At 34.4% G+C, this 23,036-nt stretch overlaps 1 protein-coding gene across 1 annotated transcript; it reads left to right on the top strand.

The window, feature by feature from the left end:
* Positions 1 to 5: 5 nt before the first annotated feature.
* On the top strand, positions 6 to 22,185 carry LOC136034573 (small nuclear ribonucleoprotein-associated protein B-like). The gene is made up of 5 exons (XM_065715816.1): positions 6 to 151; positions 5,326 to 5,521; positions 10,755 to 10,925; positions 15,141 to 15,317; positions 22,087 to 22,185. The coding sequence occupies exons 1-5, from the start codon at positions 149 to 151 to the stop codon at positions 22,107 to 22,109; spliced, it is 570 nt and encodes a 189-aa protein (XP_065571888.1). The 5' UTR covers positions 6 to 148; the 3' UTR covers positions 22,110 to 22,185.
* The last annotated feature ends 851 nt before the right edge of the window (positions 22,186 to 23,036 follow it).

The raw sequence follows: 23,036 nt of genomic DNA, 5'->3' as shown, positions 1-23,036 counted from the left end.
ACAAGAATTGAGAATTGGAATTGAAACCGGGAAAATAGAAAAAAATCATCACAGCCGAGTTTGAAATTTTAACTGGGAAGCAGCAACGAGTAAATAGCAAACATCTAAAAGGATCTTTTGACAAATTTGAATCTTTCCATCCTTCAAAATGGTACGCCTCCTTTGTTTATGTGACAGCCTCCTGGATTTCATGATAACAGTTACTGGGATCCCTTTGAAGGAATCCTATATAAAAATTGCTCGAAACAATCAGGCTACTTATCTCACTCCTAAAGGCACATTGCCCTACTGTGCCCTTTAATGGAGAAAAATATATTATAATGATAATCTTTTCACAGTAACTGCTAGGCGAATCAATTGGTAGGAAAATAGTTGCAGTTTGTTTTGTAAAGTATGGGAGTATGCCCTGTAGAATGCAAAAATTATATCCAACCATACTTAAGTTTTGCATAGATTATCCAGTAAAATTCTAGTTAATTGACTTCTTGCTATCTCAGAAAGGGTTTAGGTTAGGAAAATGAAACTTTCAGGGATGAATCTACATACTAAAGTATGTCCTGGGAAGGTGTTTTGAAGCAACTACCTCCACTCCTTCTCCCATTAGAGGGCCCTGATCTTTGATGACCTTTAAAAACGTGTCTATAATAAAATTGAAACCTTGCAAAATAGATCTTCTGCTTAACTGAAGTACAACAAAATTGTTTTTAGCTTCATAACTTTGCTCAATTCCATTTTATTAGGTTTTAAAGATATACAAATACATTTCCTAAATTTTGAAGAAAAAAAAAACATTGATATGGCTCAAAATTCTACTCAAATAGCCTAACAGGAATTGCATTTTCAGAACTAAAGGCAGCAACTAGTAACTGAAAATTAAGGTAAAATGTTGTTTTGTCCAAATTTCAATATGTATAGACCTGTCATATAGGCAAATTTCAGGGCCCTCTAGAGGGAGAAGGAGTGGAGATGGCTTCTTTAAAATACCTTTCTGGAACATACTTTAGCCTGCACACCTATCCCTGAAAGTTTCATTTTCCTAACCTACACCCTTTCCAAGATAGCAAGAAGTCAATTAACTAGAATTTTCAACTAGTTAGCCAGTTTTGTAGTCTTTTTGAGCAAACAAGATATTAGACAACTAGAAAAATAGTTATAATTAAAAAAAAAAATAATTCCAGCCCACTAACCAGATATAATAAAGCATGAGAGCCAACTTAGTGTCTCTAACTAGGTGGATAATACTTTACACAAACTCTTCTGATGTATATTTATCTAGGCCAATAATTAAATTCTTCATGCAAACTTGTGATTATATCCAATGTAGGCTAGCCAGATCTTTTTTTTTTTAGCTTAGAAATAGCATGAACATCTAACTAGGCAGATATAACTTTCCTTCTGATATATATCCAACCAGGCAGATAAGTAAATTCATAAAGCAATTTGGTGATACTATCCAACTAGCCAGATAATTATTTCTTGTAGACATATAATCAACATCTAACTAGGTGGATAATACTTCACTTTAACCCTTACTGATATATTTGAAACTGGGCAACCAATAAAATCCAAAAGCTTAGTGGTAATAATATCCAAGTAGCCTACCAAGCCAATTATTTGTTATAGCTAATTATAGCAAGAATAGTCTATATCTGGTTCAGCAGTAGCCTATAAATTCTTTTAAACATGTGTTGCTACCTAGGAAGATAGATGTCAATGCTTTGCCTGAGAAAAATAATTTTCTGTCTAGTTGGATATTGTCATCTGATTATATTGAGAGTTTACTTTTCTGTCTAGTTGAATATATATCAGAAGGGCTAAGACAAATCACTATCTGCCTAGTTGGATATTCATGCTACACATAAGAGAAATAAATATCTAGCTAGTCAGATATTATCACATCTAACTTCTGGCTAGTTGGGTATTGTCATCTAGTTACATAGAGAGTTTGCTTTTCTGCCTAGTTGAATATTTATATTGGAAAGGCTAAGACAAAGTAGTATCCACCTAATTGGATGTTCATGCTGCATCTAAGAGAAATAATTATCTAGCTGGTTGGATATTCTTGCCAAATTACTTACCTGTCTAAGTGGATAGTATTATAAGACAGGTTAGGATCAAGCATTATACACCTAGGTAGATGTTTATGCAATGCCTAAGTAAAATAATTATTTGGCTAGCCTTTTGGATTTAATAACTAGTCTGCTTAGAAGAGTTAGTTTTCTGTCTAGTTGGATATATATTAGAGGGCCTAAAATAAAGTTATCCACCTAGTTGTATGTTCATGCTACTCATAAGAGAAATAATTATCTGGCTAGTTGGATATTATCACCAAATTACCAAGAGAAGCTACTTACCTGTCTAGTTGAATAATGTAAGACATGCTCAGGGACACATCTATAGCAAAATATTGGGGATGGAGGATGTAATGTGACAAAGGTGCCAATAATTCACAAATTTATTGTAAAAAATGGTGAAAAAAGAAAAAAGCTGGGAAAGAGGGCACCAGATAAAATCTGGGGGGAGGGGTCTGCTGGATCTTCGAGTAGACCTGCTAGAACAAAGTGTTATCCACCTAGCTAGGTGTTCTCTATTTTGCAAAGATAATTTACTTATCTGTCTAGTTGGATAATGTAAGAAAGACTAGGACAAAGTATTATCACCTAGTTAGATGTTTATACTTTACCTAAGGGAAATAATTTTCTAGTTAGTTGGATTTCACCACCAAATTATATACACAGCAACTGCTGATTGTATAATCTCATTATGGTATTTTACATTGCTTCTGTGGGTTTTAGCATAAACAAGAATTCCTTATTTTCCAAGCCAACAGTGATGAAAGTTGAAAAAATTAATTTCCCTACTGCCAGTGAAAATATGCTGCCCATTCAATAATATTTAGCAAAGGTGACAGTGTTTTCACTATCTAATGCACAAAATATTAATTTCTTCTTTATAAAGCAAAAACTTTTCTTTGTGATTGTAAATTTCTATGGAAATTGTCCATTATCTTTACTCGTAATTTATGTTTTCAGTGTTCTGTGTCTTTAAGGGCTTTTTTCATGCCAGCTGTAGAAGATCTAAAATTTAACTCTGATGATATACAAGAATTACAATATTCACAGTAATGTTTTCCAAAGATGTCAGCATTCTTGTAAATCAGTACAAAATACCATTGTAGTCATAAATCCTGACATTTTGAATCAAGTATTCCCAAGAGCAAATTTAAGATTTGGACTTATCAGAAAAACTATCATCAACTGGTCATGTAAAGTCTTCCTGTTCCTAGAGCTTGGCAAGGCACTAGTGACTCCAGTCCTTGATTTTGGAACCTGTCTTGCTTGTCCCTTTGGGGGAAGCACTTTAAAGCTGATTCAGGGTATACAGAGGAGAGCCAATAAATTAATCTTGGGCTTGACAAAACACCATAAAGTAATAAGATAATACCCTAGAGCCACCTTCATTTATATTTCAACACAGGTACAGCAACATACTACTAACATAAAAATATTGCAGCCAAAAACAAGGTCTCTGCATAGCTTGCCATTTAAAGACAAAGATGGGGTCACTCAAAGAAGCTTCATAAGTCCTCAGTCAACCTTAAAATTGTATCAGTCAAGGATACAATTTTTCTTAGCCTAGGTGAGGTCAATGACAGGATTAATTTGAGCTAAGAGACAACATCTTTAAAAGCAGCAGCAGTTTTCAATAGGAGACTCAACAAAGAATGGGATCCCAAAGCTTCAGGATAAAAATAAAACAGCTTACCACTGATTCTCTACAACAGGGGCAGAGTAAGGACTAGACAACCTAGGCAGATGCCTTGAAACTCAATAATTGAGTAGAACCATATACTATATGCTTTAAAACCAAACTACCAAATGCAAAGTATGTGTCATGACTGAAAAAATATGCATAGAGTTACAATGTTATCTAGGGTTCACTTTAGCCTTAGCCCACCACTGCCTACAACTAGGAATAAAATATTTATATTAATATAAATAAAATGGGAGTTATGTCACTGGGAAATAAACACAGTGCTAGCCTATTTTTCATTTGCACAGTACATATAAATTAGCTAAACACTAATCTTATACCTCTAAGTCAAATTAGAAAAACTTACCAAGTGAAGACACCTATCTTCAGAAGTTTTTTAGCTAGGCCAAAGAAGAACCAGAGGTAGGAGTTTGAAATTTCCCAGCTCTTGTTTTGGCCTCCTGATCAAAATTTATATAATTTAGAATTTATTATCATGAAATTTATCTCATGTAGCCTAAAATTTGTTATCATCTAGCACAATAGCTTGTATTGGAGAACCAACTAATATAACTGGATGTGGCTCTATACATATCAGACTTTGCCTTAACTTGATCTTGTTGTGTCCATTCTTTAACACCAGAAAAACTTTTCACAGTTGATCTGTGAGAGTAAATTTTTTGCACTAGATTTGAAATTAAGCAAAAAAATGTCAAGAGCCACTTGTCTTTCTTTGTATACTATTAGAAGTTTATAAAAACAAAAATACAACAAATAACTAAGCAAAGAGCAACTAAGCTTGTACCTTATTTGAAACATTTGCCGTATGAAAATAGACTGCACAGGCTAGGATTGTCAAGTCTTCAATTCTGAAGGGATAGGGCAGACATTATTGACACATTCCATATAATCAAAGGCATTGATAATATAAGTACATCAGAGTTCTTCACATTTAATGACACTAACAGGACCCGTTATCACCCACATAAATTGTACCCCTCACTTTCAAAAAGGAAAATAGGCCAACATTCATATTACAGCAGGGTGTGGAAGCCATGGAATGACCTTCCAGCTGAAACATTTCTAACAGACGACATAAATAAATTCAAAACAAGACTAGCAGAAACAAATTTTCAAAGTAAATCATGTTTAAATAATAATAGTAGGCTATTATTTGTCAGTGTTTGTTGTAGTCATTATTTTCATTGATTTATATGTGTGTACTATGTTGTCAGTTGTATTATGTTGTGTATTACGTTGTCATAACTTCTATTTATTATATTTATTGCGACAAGCTTGAAAGCTTACCGTATTTGGTATTAATAAATAAATAATAAATAACTGTACCATATTCTCTTTACAGACCATTTTAAGCTTTAAAAATTGTATCAAACAAGACACTTTTTTTTATTATTATATACAACATAAAATAAATGGAAACACATGATAATGTTGTACATTCTCTTATTAAAAACAAAGAACATTGATATCCTCCCTCCTAGTTTTTTTTTACTGATGGTAACTCTAGCCCATAGTGAGGAAGTGATTCCTAATTGATCTTATCTATTCTAGACTATAAGCAAGAATAATAAGATGTTACAACACATCAACTTCAGAATGAGAATAATCCTATCTGACAATCGGATTCTAATTGGTACCTTCAAAGCATTTGATCGCCATATGAATCTCATTCTTGCTGACTGTGAAGAGTTCAGGAAAACCAAGCCAAAGAAAGGCACACAAGAGAAAGAAGAAAAGAGAACCCTTGGTAAATTTGTCTGCAGTGGTTTTACTAACTTTTTTTGTCTGTTTTGTTTTAATGGGAGCTGAAACTCTTTATTCTTAACCTTCTTGGGCAATATTATAATTCCTTTGTTTGCTTGATTCTAGAGCTTTAAATTTTGATGAATTTTACCCTGTTTGCAAAGGTGAGACATGATGGCATTGAAGTGAACTGTTATCTTTTATTTTTCCACATGAGTGATTAAAAACATTTAAATTTACTACTCTATAGAATTTCATATATGTAATAACTGAATTTGACCTCAAATATGCTATAAATGGTATTTAAAAATATTACCAACCTTTAAGCTGTAGGTCTAATATAGCTATAATATTAGCCTTTCAGTAGTCAATCTGACTGAGTTTACTTTTCAGTATATCTGAGATTTAAGTGGCAAAACGCTTTTATTGACTCTAAACACCTACATTAAATCTTCTCTACTGTCTGTTTATAGATGTGCTCAGTTTAGCTTCTGAGCAGTTCCTGTTTCAAATTGACAGTGATTGTTTTTACTTGGTTTAATTTGCAAATTCCAGTTATAATTGTCTCTAAGCCGGCTTGGAAAAAGTGGGGTAGCATGGTGACCATGCTGCTTGGCAGTTTTCATGGCCTAGTGAAATTTGTTGGGAGCTATTGTCAGAAAATGCCAGTGCTTCCGCTATCCCCAAATCTCTGTCTTCCTGAAAAAAAAGTCGCCTCCCTGAAAATCACCTGTCACTCAAAGTTACCACCCCTAGTGATTCATCACTAGAGACTATCTGCCCCTAGTGACTGTCACTCTAACTTTACTTGACATAATTTTTTTTACTACTTTCCAAAAGTTTGGTCTCAAATATTTACTACCCATCAAAATCCAGATAGATATTATGGAAATATAGACCTTTCTTCCTATGTTAGTAAAAGCATAATGTTTACGGGATTATACCATTTCATCAAATATTTTGTGTTGCAGTAAGGAATTTCATTTGAACATATTTATGTTCAATGTAATTCTGAACATTGCTGCAAAGAAGGTTATTTTGACAGCTAGATTGTGAGTTTTAATTTTGTTTTCTTCTGCTATTCTGTTACATTTTCAAAGGTCTAGAAATTAAAGAGGATTAGAGTGAAAAGTCATTCTAAAATGAAAAAGGCATTTTTATAAGACCAATGTAAAGTCAAATCATGGTACCTATGCTGAGAGGGTTGGGGGGGATTATATGGTAAATTTTATTATCTTTATTGAGCTATGAATTAGATGAGCATGCCACTTGATCCCTTTTTTATGCCCTTTTCAGATATAATTGTGGTTTTACTCGGAAATTAAATGGGCCATTTAGCATAATATCCTTTTCTCTTATTTTCAGCTATTAATCTTTTAAAAATTACCTTATTTGCTTTAAGCTGTTAGCAACCCTTTTGTTTAAACCTGTAAACTGAACCCACTCTTACGAAATCAAGAACCAGAAAAACTTACAAGAAATATATAATTTTGGCTACATATTTGAATATTAGGGGGGGGGGGGTATGGTAGAGCTGCAATCGAAATGTGTGAACTACAATGATTCTGCATATTATGAACTAAGAATTGTTTTCTTAAAATTTATCTTCTCAACAGTCCTAATTCTAGGCTTGTACCAAGCTGTTGATATAAGAGAGGTAATTTAAACTCCTGAGAATGAATTCTGAGCTTAGAATGTCTCCTTGGGATGTATTTACAAGCTCTTGTCTTTACTCCATCCATAATTTTCTTCCTAAGGCTTAGGGCACTGACTAAAGACAAGTCTATACCTGTTTTAATCTTGGGAGAAAACAAATTTTTCTCTAATTTTAGTTTGAGTCTGATTTTCTTTTACTCTAAAAAAATTTCGTAGAATTGAATTTCTCATTCAAACTCTATCGAAATACAATCTGCTTACCGTAAAAATTGCACCCCGCTCTGCTCGCGCAATGAGGCAAAATTAAGCTATAGACTATATTTAAAGTCGGGCAATAGAAGATTAAAACGGAATCGACCCCAAAAATACAATTCGTAAAAAAATCCAGTATTATTTTTGAAAGTAGAAATTCGGTTATTAGTTCCAGATTGTTTCTTTGTGAAGTTTTATGTTATTTTCAGACTTATTTCTTACAAACTGTCTGAATTTATTTCTTACTCTGCAACCTGATATCTGTGTTTGAAGAATTATTGAAATTATTGTTTTACATCTCTCTACCAGAATACCGCCAAACTTCAGCAAAAATGTACTAAATTACTTTTATAAATTCAACTTGAAAAAGTAACTCGATGGGCTACTTATGATAAATTTCAGGTCATATTCAAAGATAGGTATTGTATATTAATATATGAGAGGAAAGAGGGGGGGGGGGGTAAACTTTCTCAGACTATCAAATTGCAATGTAATACTTAAATTTACAACTTTACTAACCGCTTCTTTTCTGCTTTTAGTAAGACATGTATCCAACTTGAAAGCGCCTTGTTCACTGTGGGCACTGCAAGGTATCTGGCTGGTGTGACACATTCAAAGGCCATATTTTACAAAAACACCCTAATCAGCCTTCCAGATTAAAAGGGGAACACTCAATGGCTAGTGCTTTCACCAAATTTCCAGTCAATTACTGTGGTAGCTTACCTAGTTCAATTATACCACCAAGTTCAGTAGTTGAGTACTCATTGCCTTTGCTTAAGTATCATGTTCACTGAACAGTCAGTAGGTCTTCAAGCGCCCCAGAGCCTATCAATGTAAACCCTGTTGCTATCTTTTTAACCCTCATACACTCCACACCAGCCAATCCCCAGAAACGACCCAGAACCAAAGGCACGCATTCTGCAGTGACCATAGAGTCAGACCAGCTAGCGTTAGTTTATAAGTATAATAAAAGCTCTTTATTAGAAAATATCCAACCTAGTAGTATTAGAGATGCCAAATTTTTGGTGATATTGACACATAATGCCAAAACGACGCCAAGACTTTCAAACGGTTTTAGACAAACATTTTAAGTTTCTAATTTTTGACAAAGAGACTGAGCTTCAGACACGTTTTTAACCTTCACCAACACTAAACCAATCTCTTACAAAGTTATACTTTGAACTTACTTTACCGACTCAAATCAACCTAGGGAGATCAGAAATACCAAGACGAAAATAATTCGGCAATTAGAATCGTAGGCTCATAAACAAAGTTTGCTAGATGACACTGCCAAAATGTCCAAAGCAGATCAGCTTATGTGTAGAAACCATAGAACGGTGTTGATCTGTGGTCGGAATGCTTATCGACAGTTTGAAGTGAGCCTTGGTTCCCAGCTCCCATACAACGGCTATAGAACTTTTGATAGCTTGAAAGGCCTTCCTGTTGGTGAAATGAACAACAGTTGCGAGTTTGTCGCAAGTCTTACTCCCATTTTTGCCAAACTAATTTATTCCCAACTGCAAAGATGTACAAATCTACTTGCTACTTAACGGCCGCCACCGTTTGCTATTATTACCGACTAGATGACGCCAATTAGGCGAACGTTCCAGATTGATGGTGTTATTTCTTTCCTTACTGGACTTCTTGATTATTTCGTTGTGGACTTACCAGTCGTTAGTGGGCATACAGGATTAAACATCGCAGCGGCTATGCTTGAAGCTTTGAAACATCAATCTTTGGTGGTTGAAGATATTAAGCAATAGCTTGTGAGTGGTATGATGGATGGACAGTATTTCACGTGTCATGTGCCCATTCATCTTTTGACGCTTATTGGTCTCTGCGATTTTTCCTGGTATAAATCTAACTGGAATCCAGCACATCGCATTAAATTGGCTTGAGAAGATGCCCGAAACCTATCACAGTGCGTCTCAGGTTTTTGTGACCTCATGTCCACCAGTCACAAAAAGATGGGTTATGGAAAAAGTTACGAAGTAATGATAACCCTTGCCGAGACACAAGATGCCAGTTTAAGGAAGCCATTATTTTTTTTCCTCCATTAGGTTTGCTACATACTCGGCATAAGTTTTCCGAACTTTTGGGGACAACTAACCTTTGGTGTTGTCCTTACTATGCGACAATGAAGATGATTATTTGAATAAAATCTCGCACACCGATTTCGTACTTAGTTTAGAAGGGATTATTGATGTTTAGGAAACCATATCTGTTCTTTTTCCTTTCCCTCTAAGATGGAGCTCCTACCATGGGAAATTATGAATATACTGAACAAAAACATTGATGGCCTCGCCAAAATGAAGTTGCAGCTGTCACCAGATGATCCAGTTAATTCTTGGCAACTTCATTGCTTCTCGAAAGCGGTGTCTTCTTTATTGATAGATTTTTGTACCGTGGTGTTCCCGCTGTTTAAGGCCAGAAACCCTTGATGTCGGGAGGGACGCTTGTGGTTTTTGAGTTGGGAGACTCTGCAGGAATGAATAGAGAGACGGTAGCTCCAACTTCCCTGAAGCTTTGCAGATTCGTAGACAAACTTTTGAATAATCTCATTCCGTTCTTTTCCGTTTCTACAAATAGGTACAACCCAGTTGATAAATGGACTGTCAGTACGGGAAATGTATATGATACTAGCTCGGTTGAATTGACGATCGGAACATCTGATGATCAACTTGGACACTTCTTTGATCTTGCAAATTCAGAGCGTTTTCAAGATTTGCCACGAGGTGCAGTTCTCGACCAGTGCAAAACATGGTTAGGCCGTGTTTCTTGCTTAAATGCAAATCCAAAGCACTCCTCTCTTAGTGTAATTTGTAATTACTTTTGAGTGCGCCATACATGATTTTATTGGATCAGTTGGCAATTTTCAAAAAATCATCCAAGCTTTTTTGGTTTTTTATAATAAAATAAAAATATGCAATATCATTCTCCCCATTCATTTTAGAATTTTCCAAATCATAGTTTTTACTTAATTTGATTTATTTTGGAAGAAAGTACTGCGTACCGGTTTAAAATCTCTAAAAGTTTTTTTTTGTGTTTGTTTATCTCAGCTCCTAATTTTCATAAGAAAAGATTAAGATATGGGTGGATTGTCCCTCGAGATTGGTCCCAGGTATTCCTTTCTAAGAAAAATTAAAAAGAGTTTTTTTTTTCAAAATAGACTGTTGGAGTTGACCCTCAATCCTAAATAAGAAGTAGACTTTGACCTCCCTCCCCAATCCTAAGGGTCAAGCCCAGGGGGAAGATTATCCATGGGAGAGATTTTTTAATGAAAGGAGTAGTTTTGCTGAATATCTCTTATGATTTTATCTATATTTTAGGCTTTGTTTTGTTAAGAGGAGATCAAGTAGTCAATATGACGGTTGAAGGCCCCCCTCCCCCAGAGGAAGGGTTAGCTCGAGTTCCAGTTGCAGGAGCCCCAGCCGGCCCAGGGGTTGGAAGAGCTGCAGGAAGAGGGGTGGCAACCGCAGCGCCTGCTGGAGCAGTTCCAGGTAAGGAAAAGACGGTTATGGTTTGTTCTGATGAACTAGAGTCCATCCAGAAAAAGTGGTTGTAAGATGAAAGATGAAACTATCTGTCTCTGTAGGCTGAAGGCATTTAGTGCCTTCTGCTTTCCTATTTTCTGCGTTTCACTTTACAGTCTGCTTTTTTTTTCTTTGGCAGACCATTATTGATCATAACTAGCAGTCTTTCATTGAACTAGCAATCAGATGGGGCTGATTCAAATAGAATTTTATTGAAAGTCCTTGACGCCTGTTCAGGATTCTCAGACGTATTCAGTTTGATGATGCAGTTTTCATGTCCATTCTTATTCTCTTTATTATATTTTTTTTTCTTTTTTTTCTGAAAGTATGAAAAAGTTGACCACTATTGAACAGCCTCCTTGAAACTAGCTATCAAAAGGATCTGATACAAATATAACACTACAAAGCCTGTTAACACCAGTTCTGGGTCCTAAGGCTTTTGACATGTTAAACTTAAATTTCTTTACAAATTTTTGTAGATGTAACTGATTATAACCAATGTAATCTGTAAAGCTTTAGGCATATCTTTAATGTTGGATAATGCATGAAATCCTATGCTCAAAATTTTATGTCAATAAACCCTGTTATTGCTGATTGGATTCCTGAGTTTATCTTGTATCTTTTTTTTTCTTCTTTTAATTACCCTTAGAAAATGCTAATTACAAATTCGGAGGAAATGTTTCTCTTATTAAACAAACACAAAGTAGAAGCAATAGGGAAAATCTTTTCAAGACAGTGGAAATCAAATCTGTAGATGTTTCGGCCCCATGTCCAAGGGCCGTCTTCAGCAGAATACGAGAAAGAATATATATATATATATATATATATATATATATATATATATATATATATATATATATATATATATATATATATATATATATATATATATATATATATATATATATATATATTGCTGCTAGTTTACCTATTGCTGCTAAAAAGAGTAATATATTAACAGGATAAGCTTGCTTTGGTGTTACTTGGTTGTTCTACATTTGCTGGGTTTTTTTTTCATAGGCATGTATTTTGGGGGTGATACCTGACACGGGGATTCCATGGATATTCTGTGGTAGGCACAACACTTGACTGGGTAGTGAATTTAAAGTGCCGAAACCCTATAGGCAAGTGTATTCTCCTGATGAGCCCTTGTGTTGGGTTGTTGCCTCTGAATTATTTGTCTTTACTGTTTTTATTGTTTGGTAAATGACGACTTATAATTATTGACGACATGAATGGATTATTCTTTATGGTTGATTGTGTATGGCTATGCTGTTTGACCTATGTGGTTGTATGGATGAGTAGGGTTAAGGCCTCATTCAAGTGCTGGTCTATATTAATCACTAATTTAGGAAAACAGTTTTCCCTTTCTACTTTTTTTTTTTTTTAATGTGTTTGTGCGTTTGCATTGATGATTTCTCTTTTCGTTATACATATATATATATATATATATATATATATATATATATATATATATATATATATATATATATATATATATATATATATATATATATATATATATATATATATATATATATATATATATATATATATATATATATATATATATATATATATATATATATATATATATATATATATATTTCCACTGTCTATATTTCCACTTTATATTTCCACTGTCCTGAAAAGATTTTTCCTATTGTTTCTACTTTGTGTTTGTTTGTTATGGAAAGGCAGTGTGGTCATCGTCGCTATTTTAGTTTCTCTTACTATTTCATGATCTTATTATTAGAAGTATTGTTAGATTTTTATTTGAAGATTTAAGAAAGACGCTAAAAATCAGCTCAGAGGAATTGTCATTCGAGCAATTTGGCTACTAAAATTTGGCCGTCTTTTCAGTGAAATTTTACAGTCTAACCACAGATCCTTGACAGCTATCTGATAATAGCTAGTGTCCTGGAGGATTTGCTAATGTCCCGTTTGTCTTTTTGATGGTGATCAGACGCTGAAGTTCTCAAAATAATTTTAAGCTTCCGTATTGCCTCAAGCAAAATAGTTGAACCAGTAGCATCACAACGTAATATAATCGTGGGAGCAGGTAAATTTAACACTACTAAAGCAAGTTCTATCATTTCATTGGGTGGTTTACAATAGCCACTATCATAATTTCCATTACAATGTTTTCTTAAAGGAATAAATGGTTTTTATAAATCTAAAAGTAGGACATGTAACCCAAAACAATGTGAAAAGTATGCTCGCCAAGTATTGACCTTTCGAACCCTATTTGCTATTGCTCGAGCCAGGAGCTATAACCGTGATCGTACATTACTAAACGGTATCCTGTAACTTCTGGAGAGGATTTACTTTATGCGTGATTAGCTGCAATTTACAACTATTTTTGCCAATGATAAGAAGAGAGATGAGACATTTTGGGAAACACAGCAATTTCTTAATATCCTAAAATCAGACAAGGTGCAGGAAAACAGTTTAGACGAACCCGTCCAATATTTCAGTAGGTGGGCTGGAAATCCCGTTTAACAAAAAAAGAATTTCACTTAATTGCTTTTTAGATTTCGGCGGCTGTCATATTGCAAAAAAAAAATCAGATAGGGACTACCCATCAAAATTTACGAGCCTGAGAAAATTTGTCTTATTTTCAAAAAAGCAGGAAACGCCCTCTAAAAGCTATAGAATCTTACACGCCATCTATTTAAGCGTATCAGAAAACCCTACGTAAGTGGTTTCAAGCTCCTATCTGCAACAATGTAGAATTTTGTATTTTTTACCCAGAAGAAAGATTTTTTTTTCCAGGGGTGATAATATCGACCCAGTGGTCCTAGATTATCGCGAAAGGGCTCACTCGATCAGAAATTAAAAGCTCTAGTGCCACGTTTCAGGACCATATTTGACCACTGTCACCGCTGTAGCTTCCAATATTTTAATCTTGGGACGCAGACTTGTCTTCCTGTTCTTCCAAAAAAATTTCAAATGAGAAAATTTTTTAAGACGACTGCCAAGTCGTCTTCAGTGTTACTATTATAATAAAGGACTAACCTTTCAAATAAGTCCATAAATGACGAAACCACAATACTGAGAAATTGAAAAGAAAAATCAAAAGAACAAACCACCTTTGCTAATTGGAAGCGAAACGTTAGCTGAATACCCCTAAGAATATGTACATATTTAAGCTTGGAAGTAATCATTTGAAGTTTGAATTTTGCTTGGGTCGCATCCATGATCATTTACGCAACTAGTTCACTACTCTATTTTGATTCGATCAAGCTTTTTGATCATATTTTTTTACATGGAATGTGTTATGAATATCTTTTAAATAAGATGGTTATAAATGGAGCTTATAAGGATGTCTCCTGTATCTCTGTTTAAAGCTGGACCCCTGAATTTTCCTTTTTCTTTTCTTCTTTCTTTTCCTTTTCATTCTTTTTCCTTGATAATTGTCTCCTGTATCTCTGTTTAAAGCTGGACCCTTGTTTTTCTTCTTTGTTTCCTTTTCTTTCCTTTTCTTTGATACATGTCTCCTGTATTTCTGTTTAAAGCTTGACCCTTATATTCTCTTCTTCTTTTTCCTTTTCTCCTTTTCCTTTTCTTTCTTTTTCCTTGAGACATGTCGTCTGCATCTCTGTTTAAAGCTTGACTCTTGTTTTTTCTTCTTCTTTTTCCTTTTCTCCTTTTCTTTCCTTTTCCTTGATACATGTCTCCTGTGTCTCTGTTTAAAGCTGGACCCTTGTTTTGTGTTTTTCTTTTCTCCTTTTCTTTCTTTTTCCTTGATACATGTCTCCTGTGTCTCTGCTTAAAGCTGGACCCTTGTTTTTTCTCTTTTTTTTCGTTTTTCCTTTTCCTTTTCTTTCTTTTTCCTTGATACATGTCTCCTGTAACTCTCTTTAAAGCTGGGCCCTTGTTTTTTCTTCTACTTTTTCCTTTTTGTTTTTAGCTTCCCTTAAAGGTAATGGTAAACTATTTTCTGTGTAGGCTAAATGTGGACAAAATAGCTCAAAATGGAAAAACTGACTGTTGTACATATTATTTTTGAACTTGTGAGATTTTAGAGAAAAATTATTGTTATTGGGCAACAATTTTAGAGGCTATAAGGGGGATTTCGGTCGCCAAACTAGCATATGATTCTATATATTGACTGATCCTTCTTTTGGAATTTATTTAAGAAAATTTAAGAGCTCAGTTCTTAATCAATGATTTTTCTAGGATTACAAGGCCCAGTCCGGGGTGTGGGTGGCCCAGCAGCGCAAGCAATGGCACCAGGTATGAACCGGGGAGGGATGGCTCCCCGTCCTGGTATGCCACCTATGAGACCAATGATGGGAATGCCTCCAATGGGTATGGGAAATATGCCAAGGCCTGGAGGACCACCCGGCATGAGAGGTGAGTCTTAGGATATTAAAACAATATGATATACATAGCTATAAAAAATACTTTTATTACTTCTAACTGATTTTTTTAAACGATTATGTGCTTAATATCCTAAAATGCTTTATTCTTGAATCAAAATAACTGGTGATGATTTTTATTTTTTTTTTTTTTTTCGTTTTTTGTTAGCTTGACGGAAAGTATCTTACGTTACTTTTAAAGATTCTTGGAGGATTTTGTAAGCGACCATAATTCAGATTCTGTTCCAAAAGAGCATGAACTGGGGATTCAATGTTAAAATTATCCTTAGTCTACGGTTCTTTTGTTGTAGGAACTTCCAATCTTCAAACTAGTGTAATGAATATATGCAAAATCTGGTATGTTCATAGTTACTCCCAGGCCTAAGGCATTGCATCGCGAAAACACTGGTGTACACAGGTCCCAGTAATGGAGCGTATTAGAAAAATTATTTTTCTAATCAGAAGAACGGTTGAAATGCTTAGAAATGGATTTTTAGACCACAACTTTTTCAGTGTTTCTGGGGAGAAGCAAATCCTTCTTTACTTTTACTCAATATACTGGTAAAATACAAGTCCTAGTATGTCACCGAGTATCGCAGTATGGCAGTAATACATGCAAATTCTGGTATGTTCAGAGCAACTGCCATACCTAAGGCATTGCATCGCGAAAAACTGGTGTACGCAGGTCCCAGTAATGGAGGCTATTAGAAGAATTATCTTTTCTAATGCAGAGAATGGTTGAAACGCTAAGAAATGAATTTTTAGGCCACAATTTTTGCAGTTTTTCTGGGGAGAAGTACCACCCTCCCTATTTTTACTCAATATACTGGTAAATTACAAGTCCTGGTATATCACTGAGTAAGCCACTGAGTATGGATATTCAAGTTCCTGTATATCATATTTATGTAGTCTCGACTAGAATCGTTTTACTGGTTGTTACAGAGACGAATAAGCAAACCTTAATTTGAGTCTTTTGTCTGGTGCTTCGATCTGAGTGTAATAGAGATTTATTACATTGAATTCTTTGAGCCAAATATCAATCAATAATATGTCAAATAATGCTCGTAAACAAAGAATTTTGTATCTTCTGTTGTCTAATATTTTCTACCGCAGATGCTTGGTGTGCTAACTGTATTTGAAGAATATGTGCTATTATCATTCTTTGAGTATTTATTTGAAAATTCAAAAGGTAACACTGATGATTTTCAATCATGAGAAAAGTGGTTTAAACAAGAAAAAAGTTATAAGGAGGTCAGTTAAATAGCCGTACTCCGAGTACGGCTCGGAGACCCCAAATTACGAGTAGTCAACGGGAATTTTGCGTTTTTCTGCTAGGTATAGTCTTTTGTCATGGGCGCCGACAGGGGGAGGGGGGCATGCCACCCCTCTTGGAAACTTGGGACTATAAAGTAATTATAAGGAAACCAAAGGGAAAAGAGCAGAACGGGGGGAAACCATGGAAAAAATGTGTGTTGCCCCATTATTGGCTGCCTGCTAATAGATTTTGACCCTTAATAAGGAAAATTTAAGTTCTGCTTTGTGACATAGTGACCCCTTTCCAGTTTTCGACAAACATGTTTCCTATATGATTTGGTTGGAGTAACACAAAAAATTAATTTCTTCATAGCAATGAATGGTAAGTAAATAACGATCCTTGTCAATAACGAAAGTGTAAGAGCCTAACTATTGATAACATTCAATCAAAGAATCAGCTTTTTATGGTGGCCCTAAATATGTATTTGTTTATTAGTAATTAGTGCAGTTATTAGTACACAAGAAAGTTCGTATAATTATAGAAAACATAAGGAAAACAACTTAATAAGGGGCAATTTCGGTAAAAATATGCCGTCAATTTTTGCTTGCAAGAGTACCCATGAACTGATATATGAAACCACTATAATCAGAAATATTTCTCCTGAATAGAATGCTGGGATTTTTTTTTATTTTCCTCCTGAATAGATACGTTTTTTTTGTGTTTTTTATTATCATTTCTTTTTTTCAGGAGTGATTGTATTTATCTAGTTATCACTTTGAAAAATGTTATGAACAGTTATGTTTACAGTTATGAAGTATAAAAGCGTTGAATATATTGGTTTTTAGTATTCAAAGTTAGATTAAAAATATTGAATTAAAATTTTTTACTTGATTTTCTTAATTTTCGTTTTAATGTTTTACTTTGAACAAACTACTTCGACAATGCTTTGCTTTTTATAAACAATTGAGTCTAAAGGCATTAAATATCTTGGTGTTTGATAACCAAGTTCGAAACTGTCGATAATAGTAAAAAAGAATTATTGTTAAAAAAAAGAAAATTGTTTAAAAAAAATATCCGTCCAACGCTTCAGCATTGTATTCAGAAAACTTTACAGTTTCATGAAATGTAATTAAACAAATAGAAAAAGTTTTTCAACTAAAGTAAGGAGCAACTTTAAGAATTAAAACTAATATAAATTACTGTGTAAGGGGACTGCTCCCTTCTCATCACCTTGTTCATTATGCAAAAGTTTTCTAGTGCTTTGAAAAATATTATCTTTGCAATTGCAAATTTTCTTTAAAATTTGAAAAGAGCCAAACTTCACAATAATAAGTAAGGAGCTAAGGAGGAGACAGCCCCCTTCATATAAAGAATAATCTGTTCAAATAGCTTTCAAATCTGATCCTTGCTTTCATTTGAAAAGTTCTTCTTTGATTTAATTTCTGATTGTTTTCCAAATCATACCTAGGCCTAACCAAAATATAATTTGAGGTACTGGTCCCTTAAATCCCTGGCTAATTGCTTTTAAAATGTGTAAATAATAATTGTATGTTGATTAGTACCTTACTACGTGTTAATTTACAATTTCAATTTTGAATAAAATTTGAATATACTTAAAAAATTAATGGTGAATAGTAATTTTGGTAAAAAGTGATTATTAATATTACTTCTCAATAATTTCGGTTGGATGAATTAGGAGTTGGGTTGGATGAAATAGGTAATAATACTTGTAAGGAGTATTATTGTTTGTATGGATGGAAAATCTTATTGATAAATACATTGCTTGTATTTCTTTGAATACATTGTGACTCTGGAAGCTCAGTCAGAGTCGACCCAGCTCTAAATGGAAACCTCAAGAAATCTGGGGAAAGTAAACAGGAAGGGTGTGCGAAAGCACAGGATGGTTGGCCTCCAACCCCCCATTGCACAACCTGGCTGAAGGGCCAAGAAATGGTAATCAGCACCGCCGGTAGGGATTGTAAAGTCTAATGCCGTATTCCTCTTTATCTTACTTCATATAAATAGAAAAAGAAAATAACACCATTTGAAATTGCTGAAAACTAAGTTCCTAACAGCATTTGCCATCTCCAAGAAGTTTCCTGGCGGGGTGATGATGACCTGCCTTGCCTTTTCCACCTCTGTGCTGGTAAATATGGAAGTGTAACATTTTAGCTGTATAGAGAAATAATTTAATTAATTACTACTCCCACCCTACCTCTTTCAACATTTATCGGAAACATCATGAAGAGTAAGCAGTTCGTCCATTAAAATGTATTTTTTGGGGAATCTACCCTATCCCACCTAAACAATGACTCACCCCACCCCCCTCATTATAGCTGCTACGCAATTACAAATTACCAAACATAGCCTAATTTCATTACAAATAAAGTGAATTAACTTGGTTGAATCCAGTACTGCCACCGTGTGGCATTACTTCTTTTGCAACTGGGAAGCTTAAGATATAGTTATTGATACTTTTAAATCAATTACCTCATCATTTTCAATCATTTTTTCAGATTTTTGGTTTTTGGTGGGTAATGATAAACTGAAAGAATTTTATATATTTAGAATCAACGCAAAATGCCAATACTCCCAGTATAGTAATTGTCATGAGACTTCTATTTTCAGTTTTGGTGAATATTGGTCCAAGTCGCTTTTTACTTCCTGTTTTTTAATCACAAACTATTTGATTCTCTTGTGACGAAAAATTTTGTGAACCTGTTCATTTTATTTAGTTGAATAGAACAATAAGAAAGAGGGTTAATTTGACAGCTGGATAGTAAGTTAAAATTTTGTTTTTCTTTCGCTATGCCATTTTTTACTGTCTGACTATAAAAGGGATTTAGGTTTGAGGGGGAGAACTGTCCTGTTATGAAAGAGGCACGTTTTACATGGCCGTTATAAAATCAAAACGTGGTATCTATGCAGGCAGGATGATTATAAAAAAATGAATAAAGACAAGTCTACATTTGTTGTAATCTACAGAAGCTAAATCTTCCTGTAATTTTGGTTTGAATTTGATTTTCTTTTAAAAATTTAACGCAAAATGATTACATATATTATTGATTAAATAAAATGATCCTTTTACCAGAAATCCTTGTTCTTTAAAATTTACTGTATTTTATTTCATTTTGCATACAATTTAATTGCTCTTTTTATTTGAGTTTTTCCTAAAAGTATTTAAAATAAATCTATTTCTACGAAAAAAAAAATCCTGAAATATATTCCCTGTCACCCAACCACCACTGATATTTTGGTGCTTGCCCCCCTCCCCTGGAAATTTTTCTGTCGGCGCCTTTGGTCTTTGTCCGACGTTTAGTGCGTATATAAATAGGCACACTACTATTTGTCATAAAATAGTGTGGATGCATTACTTGTGCAAAAAAACAAAAAAAAGAACAACTCCACTACATTCAACTACGGAGCTATAGTAGTGAAACTATTTTTGAATGCATTAAACATAGTATAGGATAGACTGTATTTTCTAGCTCTGTTGTGGTCTTGAATTTATAATCTGGAACTTTGGTCATTAAATTAAAAGCAGCATTTACGAAAAATTTAAGAATGGCAAAATAATCTTAGGATCCAAGTTTCTTTATGTTTTGTTTTTAAAAATAGATTCCGAGGTTATTCCATAGGTAGAACAGTCGTTTTTTTTTGTAAAGTTAGAAAACAGTGACGTTGTTGGCTCTGTCGCAGTAGTTGCTCAATTGAGAAGTTTTTTGCAAGGCTATGGAGTTGGAGTCTTAGTAAATCTAGGGTTGAGTGGACCCGGTATATTTAAAATGTCTAGAGTTGAAATCGGAGTCGGTTAAAACCTAGTTATTTTTAGGTTCAAAACAGGACTGTGGAGTCGGAGTTTTATTAAATTTTTACTGAATGAAGTTCGAGTCGTTAAATTGAAAATATCTGGAGTCGGAGTCGGTTATAACTTATTAGATGATGCTTTATAAAAGGGTTGTGGACTTGGAGTTTTAGTAGATTTTTACTGAATGGAGTCAGAGTTGGAATCGGTATATTGAAAATGGGTCGACTAAGAGTTGGAGCCGGAGTCGGTTATAACTTATAAAATCTAGTCAATGGGAGGTTTAAAACAGGGCTTTGGAGTCGGAGTCATATTAATTTTTTTCTGAATGGAGTTGGAGTCGTTATATTGAAAATGTCTGGAGTCGGAGTTGGTTATAAGGATTCCAGCTCTAGTTAAATGATGCTTTAGCAGGGCTGTGGACTGTGCAAAAAAGGGCTGTGCAAAAAAATAAATAAATAAATAAATTTAAAAAATGATGCTTTACAACAGGGTTGTGGACTTAGAGTTTTAGTAGATTTTTACTGAATGGAGTCAGAGTTGGAATCGGTATATTGAAAATGGGTCGACTAAGAGTTGGAGCCGGAGTCGGTTATAACTTATAAAATCTAGTCAATGGGAGGTTTAAAACAGGGCTTTGGAGTCGGAGTCATATTAATTTTTTTCTGAATGGAGTTGGAGTCGTTATATTGAAAATGTCTGGAGTCGGAGTTGGTTATAAGGATTCCAGCTCTAGTTAAATGATGCTTTAGCAGGGCTGTGGACTGTGCAAAAAAGGGCTGTGCAAAAAAATAAATAAATAAATAAATTTAAAAAATGATGCTTTACAACAGGGTTGTGGACTTAGAGTTTTAGTAGATTTTTACTGAATGGAGTCGGAGTTGGAATCGGTATATTGAAAATGTCTCGAGTTGTAACCTAAAAATCTAGTTAAATGATGCTTTATAACAGGGCTGTGTTCATGGAGTTTTCGTAGATTTTTAGTGAATGGAGTCGGAGTTGAAATCGGTATATTGGAAATGTCTTGAGCTTATTAATACGACCCTGAACTCGTGAGTTTTAGGAATTTTTGCTGAATGTACTCGGAGTTGGAGCCCGTATATTGAAAATATTGTCACCAACTAGCAAAAGTGGCAAACCCCTCATTGCCGAAGATGATTATAAGCTAACAGCCGTTTCCCGCCCAAAGTGAACCGATTCTTACTTGTAAGTCCCTCTCCCCTGATAGGCATCAAGTTCACCGGAAACAAATAAATGGGTACACCAATTAGCATAGTTGCAAACGCCTCATCGCTGAAGTGGACTGTAGCCTAACAGCAGATTAGTACTTACAAGTCCTCTACATGTCTTACCACTGGAACCAAATTGGTTTTACCATCAAATACACTGGAAACAAATAATAAATACATCAACTAGCAAAAGTTGCTAACCCCTCATTGCCGAATGTGATGATTAACTCACAGCCGATTGTTGCTTACAAGTCCTCTCTATATGTCTCACAATTTGTATCGGCCTTTGTAGTTGGAGTCGGGGTTGGAGTCAGAATTGGTTATAATTTATAACCTCCTCCACAGTCCTGGTTTTTTGTGCTTTTGTTAATCTTTTTTTTATCATTATTGGTAATATTTGTTTAAGTTAAAAGTTTTCTAAGTTTAGGTTTATTCAGTGTAAAAAAAAATAATTTTTATTATGATTTTTTTATAGGAGCTGGAGGAAGACCATATTGAGCTGCGTGACGCCTTTAAAGTATGCATGTGTGATTTGGTATTTTGTATCTGAAAAATTAAAATGAATCCTTTGCTATTCTTGTTATGTGCTTTCTCAGACCAGCCTAAATATTCGTTAATTGTAGTTGTAATTAGAAAAACTAGGTCTTAAGCTCGTCTTAATTGGCATAGTAGTAACTTCTTACTTCACAGTCCCCCCCCCCCTTGCAATTGTAAGCGGAAAATCAAAATAACTTTTTTAGAAGAAATGTATGTAAAAAAAAATATCTATTCAGATGTATGGGGACCAAATTATCTATTCTTTAACTACCCTGTATGTCATAAATTTATTATACTAGTGAAGGGCCTGGCAGGCATGGAAATTGAAAGAAAGTAGCTTACACCGGTTTGTGATAACTCAGCAAAATTCCTCCAAAGCAAAATTCGTAGTCTTCTTACCCCCCCCCCCCCCAGAAAAAAAATCGATCCCTTGAAAAACTAGATCGCTTTGGTCCCCCAGACGCGAGGCAAAACAGTGTTAAAATTGTAACCTTTATTATCCAAAATAGCAAGTAGGCCTGAAACGTTGTTACACCTTATTTCATACAAAATGAGAAAACTAAGCAAATTTTCGAATACTAAGAGTAAAAATCCGGAAAACACTTCTCTCTTCAGGATTTTCACCCCTTTGCTACTGAGTATTATGCTGGAAAGGTCTGGTTCTTTCTACCTTTTTTACGCTTTTTTTGTAACGCAATGTAAGCATGCTTTATTCCACATAAATTGAAGTAAAGAATTGGATGGAAATTACATACTCTTGGAAGCAAGTAGAAACATAAACAAGGTTTCAGTCCACAATGGATATTTGGTATACTGTTTCAGCTCTTATAATTAAAAGTGCGACTTATGACATTTTGGTCAACAATGAGTTATGTATGTGTTGAGTAA

This window comes from Artemia franciscana, chromosome 13, assembly GCF_032884065.1.
Source record: "Artemia franciscana chromosome 13, ASM3288406v1, whole genome shotgun sequence".
In the NCBI taxonomy this organism is placed as follows: Eukaryota; Metazoa; Arthropoda; class Branchiopoda; order Anostraca; family Artemiidae; genus Artemia; species Artemia franciscana.
This window is presented reverse-complemented; position numbering and strand designations above follow the sequence as displayed.

Bases quoted from the DNA above. Each gene is read 5' to 3' on its own strand.
- LOC136034573 (XM_065715816.1), top strand. The intron at 5,522-10,754 runs GTAAATTTGTCT...TCTATATTTTAG, and splicing joins AGAAGAAAAGAGAACCCTTG to GCTTTGTTTTGTTAAGAGGA. The intron at 15,318-22,086 runs GTGAGTCTTAGG...ATTTTTTTATAG, and splicing joins AGGACCACCCGGCATGAGAG to GAGCTGGAGGAAGACCATAT.